Genomic DNA, 7,794 nt, shown 5'->3' on the forward strand with positions numbered 1-7,794 from the left:
ACTTGGGAAGTGAACCAGTGGATGGAGGGGAGGATCTTTTATTTCTCTCTCTCTCTCTCTACAACTCTGCCTTTCAAATAAATAAATAAATAAATATTTTCTTTTTAAAAAGACACATTCAAGCACATCCTTCCTTTCAACCAACCCCTTCCTGCTGCCTTCCCCCGAGGTCATGGCACCTGAGTCAGACGCACCCCAGTTAAGACCTTGGCCCTGCTCCGGGCTGGCTGTGTGCGCCATCTTGTGCAAGCCGCTTCATCGCCCCGAGCCTCAGTTTCCCCATTTTCAAACTCCAAAGCAAATGAGAGGTAAGTCCCACGGCCAAGCACGCGGCCTGACATGTGGCGTGTTCTCAGCACGCCTGTGCCCTGTGGACACCCCAACCATGGCCCGCGGGCCCCTCCGTCTCACACGCCCCAGCCTTGCTCGTCCCCCCAAGCCCTATGGGTTACACCAGGTCACTAACAGAAGCCAAGCCGCTGGGCTTGTCCTGCCAGCAGGACCCTGCACTGTCCCTTATCTAACTCCTGGAACCTTGCTATTTCTTGAGAAAGCCCAGGGGCCCCTTTGTCGGTAGACTTCTTTCGCCCCTGCCTCGTGGTGTGGAGCCCAGTGTCTGCGGGCCGCCTGGGGTCACGGCTCTAAGTTCCCCCAGTAAATCACACGGTGTCATCTTGGACTTCTCCCTCCCTCAGTCTCACACAGGGTTTTCCAGCCCAAGCCTGCCTCCCTCTGCAGCCCCAGCAGTATGGGAATCGTCTGCGACCCCGCCTCATGTCCCAGCATCCCCCAAGTCCCTACAGTCCTGCCTCCTCCTCCCTGCCCCCCGCTGCCCAGGTCCCGGCCCCAGCCCCCCAGCCGGGCTCCCTGGCCTCCCCGGGCCCGCTCTGCTCTTGCTTCCTTCGAACGCCTGCTTTGCCAGCCAGAAAGAGTTCATGCCAGGTGACTGCTTTTAAAAACATGGCTCCCCAGTGGTCTCAGGACTAAGCATGGCCTTCGTGTTAGACAAGATCCACGGCGCCCGGCCCCGGCCCCACTCTCCCACCCCTCTTCCAGCAGAGACTCCCCATCCCCTGTCCCACCCGCCCCTGCCTGACTCTCCTGTCTCCTTCCCCGACTGTCGCAGCCACTCCCACCCAGGCGTGGGCTCCAGCTCCTCCAGGAAGTCTCGGCCGGCTCTCGGCTCCGGGTTAGCCTCTTTGCTCTGGCTGCACAATCCCTGGAGCTTCCGTCTTCCTCGCCTGCAGGAGGCGAGGAAGATGCAGTCCCTCTCCAAGGGGTTTGCACACCCAGGCAGTCCAGGGGGCTGGAGAACCCCCACCTCCCTCCAACCAAAAAAGGCCCCTTCCTGGGCCACACGGGCTGCCAGGAGCTCAGGTCGGGCAGGTTCTCCCGGGCCCGGGGATGTCGGAGTCAGGGCTCACCGAGCGTCTGCACCAGCCCCAGGTGCCTGCTTTGGGTTCTGCTGGACACACAGCTCTCTCCTAAACCAAGCAAACCCAGGAGGAGCTCAGGAGCCAGCCCAAGGCCAGCAGCAGTCCTCACACCTCCTGCCAGTTCACAGCAAAAAGCATTTCCCAGGCGAGACCAGCCCTCGTTGGCTTACCGACGGCCCATCGCTGGGCCCAGACTTCCAGCCTGGCCCCTCCCTCCCGGTCTCTGCAGCAACCCTGTGGCTCTCAACGCACCTGGGACACCTCCGCCTGCAGGCAGTGGTCCCCACTGTCTAGCTCATCTCACCCACCCACCCTTGGAGTCACTGCCAACACCCACTTCCTGCTCCGGGCCGGGCCAGTGCTCCAGCGGGCATGTCCAAGCCTTCTCTGGAAAACGCACGTGACCTGTTACCTCTGGGGTTCCCACTTGGGTGGCCCAGCAAGGCAGGAGCTTTGCTAAACCCACCACACCATTTCAGCAATGTGGGTGCTCTGGTTAGGGACCCACTCCCTGACCCTGTCCTCACGTATCCAGTGGCTGCGCAGTGGCAGGTGGAGCTGGCCTCCAATGGCCTCTGCATCTCTCTAGCAGGCTTCACGGCCAGAGAGAGGGACTTCAGCAACGGGGGGCCTCAGAGCCCCTGTCAGGGCCCTAGGGCGCTACAGTTGCCCCCTACCATTGGCGAAGCCCCAGAGCCCCGGCCATTGTGGAGGGGTCCCCCAGCCTGGGGTCTCACGCAGGCTGTCTGGCTCTGCCACTTGCTGGCTGGGGGAGCTGGTCTCTCTGCAGCCTAGCGGACTCTTCTGAGCCTGGAGCAGGTGGGGGGTGCGGGCCTGTGCTGTGCCCTGGTCACCGCCTCCCGCTGTCACTCTGACCTCTGGGTCTGTGGCAGGTGGCAGGCAGCAAGGTGGACGGGGCAGCTGCCTCCTGCCAGAGAGGGGCCTCCCCCAGGGCGCCCCGGCAGCCGAGTGGTGGGTGGATGCCGGGGGACATGCAGGCTGCAAGGCCAGGAGCTAATAAACAGTATTGATGTGTGGGGAGGGAGGCAGGTGTATAGCTCTGAAACCATGGAGTTGGATTCATTGGTTAATTAGTGGATTTCCATAGCCACAGACTTCCCCAGCTGGGTGGGAGGGGAGGGAGGGAGGAGACCACAGAGCAGCCACTGGGAGGCCAGCTGGGCTCAGGCTGGAGCGGCTCCGTGCCCTCTCTGGGGCAGGAGTGCTGCCCCGCTTTGGGGGTAATGAGAAGCGCGGGGTCTGGGGAGACCTGACCGCACCTGCCGGCCTGCGCACTGGGATGGAACTCCGCAGCAAGGCGGCTAGGGCCTCCCTAAGTATCCTACGGGACCCACTCAGGCAGGGGGAGCTGCAGGTTTGGACAAGGAAAGCAGGAAGAACCAGGGAAAACTGTGGAAACCATGGAAACGGCCAGGTGGAGAAGGAAGTGGAAGTTTAGCCACGGGTGGGGCAGGCCCTTGGCCCGGTGGTCAAGCGAGTGCTTGAGACACCTGCATCCCGGGTCAGTGGCTGGGTGCGCGGCGCAGCCACGCTCGTCACTCCAGCTTCTTGCCTGTGAGCATCCTGGGAGGCAATGGGTGATGGCTCAGGTGGGTGGGTCCCAGTGGGCCACATGCAAGATCCGGGTCCTGGCTCCCAGCTTCAGTATGGCCTGGTGCTTGGCCCAGGCAAGCATGCTGGGAATGAGCTAGCACATGGAAGATCTGTCTCTCCCTCAGCACACACACACACACACACACGACAGCCAAGGGTTTGAATCCAACCTCTGTTTGATTCTTGATTCTTACATTTGTAGGGCCAATCATATCCACTTTGCAAACCTCCGGCCATGGTTAAGGAAGGCAGCACCTTGTGAGACACACACAGTAAGCGCTTAATGAAGATTTTCTATATTAGCTGCTGGTATTGCATCACTGAGGGACAGGACTTGGGGCCTATAGGAGGCTTGGAGACGGGGTGGAGGAGACAGAGAGCTTAGACGGAGCCCCCTGCCAGCTGGGCTGTGGGCGTACCTCCGGGCTGCACCTGCACGGCTGGGGGCGGGGGCTGACCGGTTCCTCTGTGGATTCAGAGGGTCCTGGCGTTGGCCCCCTCCTCCTGGCTCGGGGCACCCTGCCCTTGGGGAAAGGGACAGACAGACAACCAGCAGGGTCCAGGCGGGCCAGGTTTATTACGGTCCCGCGGCCGGCAGGGCCCGTCCAGGCTCTTCTCCTCGGGCAAGCTCTCTGTCCCAGCCGCCGCCCGCCCGCAGCCTCCCGCGAGGCCGGGCGTCCCCGGGGCAGCCGGCCGGGTCCAAGGACGCGGGGCGGACGCGACGGAGGGCGCGGCGGGCGCCGGGCGCGCAGCGGGAGCGGTGGCGGCGGCGGCGGGGGCCGCAGGGCCAGAGGCGACGGAGGCGAGCGCGGAAGTGGCGCGAGGCGAGCGCGTAGACGAGCGGGTTGAGGCAGGAGTTGGCGTAGGCGAGGCAGTGCGAGGCGAGGCGGCAGGCGTAGGTGGCCGGGCTGAAGGCGAAGCGGCCGTACCAGAAGCAGAGGATGAGCGCGTGGTGCGGGCCCCAGCAGAGCGCGTAGAGCGCGGCCACGGCCAGCATGGCGCGCCCCGCGCGGCCCGTGGCTCGCCGCCGCGCCTCGGCCGCCGCGCCCGCCGGGCCCACGGCGGCCCACAGGAAGCGCAGCGTGCGCCCGTAGGCCAGGCTCACCACGGCCACCGGCAGCAGGTAGCCGGCGGCGAAGGTGGCCACGTCGAGGGCGCGCCGGCGCGCGTCCTCCCAGGCGGGCACGCAGAGCTCCAGCGCGCCGTAGCGCACCGTGCCGTAGTAGCTGAGGTAGGGCGCCGAGAAGAGCGCCGCCAGCAGCCACACGAGCCCCACGGCGGCGCGGGCGTTGCGCGGCGTGCGCAGGGCGCGCGAGCGCAGCGGGTGCCGCACGGCCAGGTACCTGCGGGCGGGCAGCGGGCGCCGGGGTCAGCGCGGCGGCGGGAGGGAGGCGGCCTCGGCGCCGTCCTCACCCACCTCCCCGCGCAGACCTGTGGCCCGGATGGACCTTGAGTTCCTCGTATGAAGAATGCGGTTGTTGGGAGGGCTACGGGCGCTAAACGCGTAAAGTGCCTGCAGCAGTGCGTGGCCCCAGCGGGAGCTGAGTCGCTGTTAGGTGTCCTTGGACTCATTCTACAAGGGGGGGTCACAGGAGGCTCAGAGAGAAGTGACTTGTCCTGCCAAGGTCAGGGGCTAGGGAGGGAGCTGGGTTGGAGCCAGGGGAGCGGGTGTGGGCATGGCCTAGCTCCCTCCGCTGTCGAACACCTGCCCCGGGCCGGCCCTGTGCTGGCACTTGCAACACTGACGTGCCCTCTGGAACATTCCAGTGGAGGGGAGGGAGGGCAGGATAGTCTCCCAGGTGTGCCCTGCCAGTGCCCCCAAGGCTGGTTTCAGGGCCAGAGGGTTTTCCTTCCTTCCCTCCCACCTCTCATTTGGGCACCCCACCACCACCGCCACCATTCTCTCCTTGCTAAGGCCAGTGCCAACCTGTCCTCCCGTTCCTCCCGGGCCGGGCCCCAGGCACAGCGCACCTGTCCACCGAGACTGCGGCCAGGGTGAAGCTGCTGGCGTACATAGTGAGGTAGATGAGCAGGTGCACGGCCTTACAGACCAGGGCCCCAAAGAGCCAGGCGTCCAGCGTGTAGATGGTGGCCTGGAAGGGCACGCAGCACAAGATGAAGCAGAGGTCGGCCACCGCCAGGTTGAGAATGAACAGATCCGTGGTGCTGCCCGGCTCCTGCCAAGCGCTCGGGCCGGGCTGCAGCAGCACCGCCAGCACCAGCCCGTTGCCCACTGTGCCTAGGAGGAAGATGAGGGCGAAGACCAGGGGCACTGCCACGGCCCCCGCGCTGCCTGGGCTCTCCAGCGAAATGTTCTGGGCATCAGCCATGTCCCCATCAGACGGGCACCTGGGAAAGAGAAACTGGAGCCCTCAACAGGGGCCGCTGGCCCCCAGCCTGGGCCTGGCCCGGTGTCCCGGGTGGGAATCTCAGGGGAGGAGGGAGGAGCAGTGCCGTGTCATCCCTGAGCCCTTCCTGCTGTGTGCGTGGGTGGATGGGGTGCCGTGCCTCAGTTTCCCAGGGAACATCACATAACCCAGCGCGTGGGGGCTGCTTAGGTCATTGTTGGGCGTCTTCAACCCTTGAGGCACAGTTGGGGGAAGACACGGCAGCTGGGGGGAGGGCGGCTCCAACCCCAGGAGCTGGTTTATTCTCCCCAATGCTCACTGGGGACCCAAGCTCGGGGAGACCCTTAGGCGCAGGGGCCAGGACTTTCACTGGATAGCAGCCGCGGCCTCAGCAAAAACACGGTGACATCCCTGAGTCACCGCGGAGCCCAGATTAGTGAGATGCCCGCGGAAGCCATGCAGGGTCCCCGCTCCTGGCACAAATGTGGGCCAGCTGAGGTCCATGGAGAGTGGACACGTGGAGTGGCAGGTCGGGGGCTGCCGCCTTGGTGGCATCCTGACGCCTGGGCGGGAGGGCTGGTGTGTGAGACTGTAACAGGTGACGAATCTGACCACCGCGTGTGCGTGCGTGCGCACGTGTGTGCTCTGAAAACCCGCAGGTGTGTGCACGTGTGCACTGGGCCATTCCCCACCCAGCCCCACCCCACCGGCTACCTGTGGATTCGCCTGCCTGCCTGCCTGTGACTCCTGAGAAGAAAGGTGGTATCCGCCCCCTCACCGGCACCCAGCATGCAGCGGACCCCTGAAGCCCAGGACGGGCAACACCTACCTCAGCCCCGGGCGCTGGGCTCCCGCTGGATCCCGGGTGGACTGCCAGGCTGGGGCTGCCTCCCGGCTCAGCACTTCTCCCGGCCCCGCCGCTCTGCTGAGCAGCCTCGGGCACTCCCGCCGGAGTGGCCAGCAGCCACCTCCTCCTCGGCCCCTGATATCCCCCGGGTGGCATGCTCTTCTGCCCGGCTCCTCTCTGCCTCTCGCGTGGCCGCTGCCCGTCCTTCTGCAGGCAGTAACCCATTGATCGCGCTCACGGAGATTGGCTTTGTGGTTAACCCCTCCATGCCCGGAGCCCAGCTCACTCCTGCCGTCCGCAGCGCCCATGGACCTCCCTGGTTACCCTGCCTCTGCCCTCCCCAAGCAAGGCTGCCATCCAAGGTTAGAAAGGATCCTGGGCTTCAATGGGGCTTCCTGAGCTGGGAAACCAGGATTGGAGTCCCCTTTTTTTGTGGATGTCACGGAGAAGCTGCTCTCTGAGACCCATCTCCCCCCTTAGCTCACCCCAAGGCCTTAGTAGAGCTGGAGACTGACGGCCTACTAACCTACGCAGAGGCTGGCTCTGGTGGGAGGGCACAGGGAGCTGGCGCAGCTTCTAGAACATGGACGGGACCTACACATTTCATTTTGCACGAGTTTATTACGGCTGGGGGTGGAAAGCATGGACAGAACGGGGGAGGAGGCCCTGAGGCTGAACGCGCCCAGCGGGGGGGACTAGGAGCTGGGGAGTGAGGAGGGGCAGGAACAGTGAGAGTGAAAGGCAGTCTGCAGTGAGTGAGTAGGGGGCAGAGAGCTAGGGCCAGGTGGCAGGGTCCTTCTAGAAGCTGGGGGCGCAGGACAGGGAGGACTGATGGAGGCACCGTGCATGCCAGGCCCTGCAGCTGGGGAAGAGACCCCTCCGAACTGGCCTGGCACCGCCCACGGTGGGACGTGCAGGGCAGCAGAGACCCCCGAAGCTGTCAGGGGTCAGGCCCAGCCTCTCCGGACCTGCACCCAGGGGAATGGCAGGGCTGGAGGAGTGCAGCCCAGCCCCGGGGGTGCTGACTCCTAGACAGAGAACCCCAACCACCCTGTGCCACAGCAACGCACCCCAGGACTCCCAGAAGCCTGAGTCCCAGAGAGGGCGAGGAAGCCCCTCCTCCTGGCTCCGGGGTGGGCTCCGGTGGACCCGGGGTGGACAGCCCGCCGCCGCTGGCAGGACCAAGCTGATCCACAGTGGGGTGGGCAGCGGCGCTCACGGAGAGGGCGGCGCGGGGCAGGCTGGACCTCGCCGCCACCTCCTCCTCCCCTGCTCACGCTGCCGCCCCTGGAGGCGGCGGCCTCGAACCCCAGCCAGACGCGGAGGACAGGGACGTGCGGCTGATTCGCGGCCGGCTCTCGGGCCGCGGCTCTACCGTTTGTCGCGGGCTTCCGGCGACTGCCACTGCGCGCCCCGCGCAACCGCTGCGTCTGCTGGGCGCCGCCTACGACCCCTTCTGGCTGGCGGCTGAGGAGCCGCGCGGCCCCGGGCGGGCGCAGCCGGGCACGCTGAGCCGAGAGCCCGCGGACGGCGTGGAGCGCTCCCGCGG

The 7,794-nt window shown here is 65.6% G+C and overlaps 1 protein-coding gene across 1 annotated transcript; it reads right to left on the reverse strand.

Annotated features, from left to right (window-relative positions):
• Positions 1-3,627: 3,627 nt before the first annotated feature.
• GALR3 (galanin receptor 3) lies at positions 3,628-5,380 on the reverse strand. The gene is made up of 2 exons (XM_062201882.1): positions 5,022-5,380; positions 3,628-4,393 (listed from the first exon to the last, which is right to left on the reverse strand). Exons 1-2 carry the CDS (start codon positions 5,378-5,380, stop codon positions 3,628-3,630), a joined length of 1,125 nt encoding a protein of 374 aa, XP_062057866.1.
• Between the last annotated feature and the right edge of the window lie 2,414 nt (positions 5,381-7,794).

Source organism: Lepus europaeus, chromosome 10 (genome assembly GCF_033115175.1).
Source record: "Lepus europaeus isolate LE1 chromosome 10, mLepTim1.pri, whole genome shotgun sequence".
NCBI lineage: Eukaryota > Metazoa > Chordata > Mammalia > Lagomorpha > Leporidae > Lepus > Lepus europaeus.

Excerpts from the sequence above, each read along its gene's own strand:
- GALR3 (XM_062201882.1), bottom strand. The coding sequence starts at position 5,380 with ATGGCTGATGCCCAGAACATTTCGCTGGAGAGCCCAGGCAGCGCGGGG. Across the intron at positions 4,394-5,021 it reads GCCGCAGTCTCGGTGGACAG|GTACCTGGCCGTGCGGCACC; the intron begins GTGCGCTGTGCC and ends GCCCGCCCGCAG.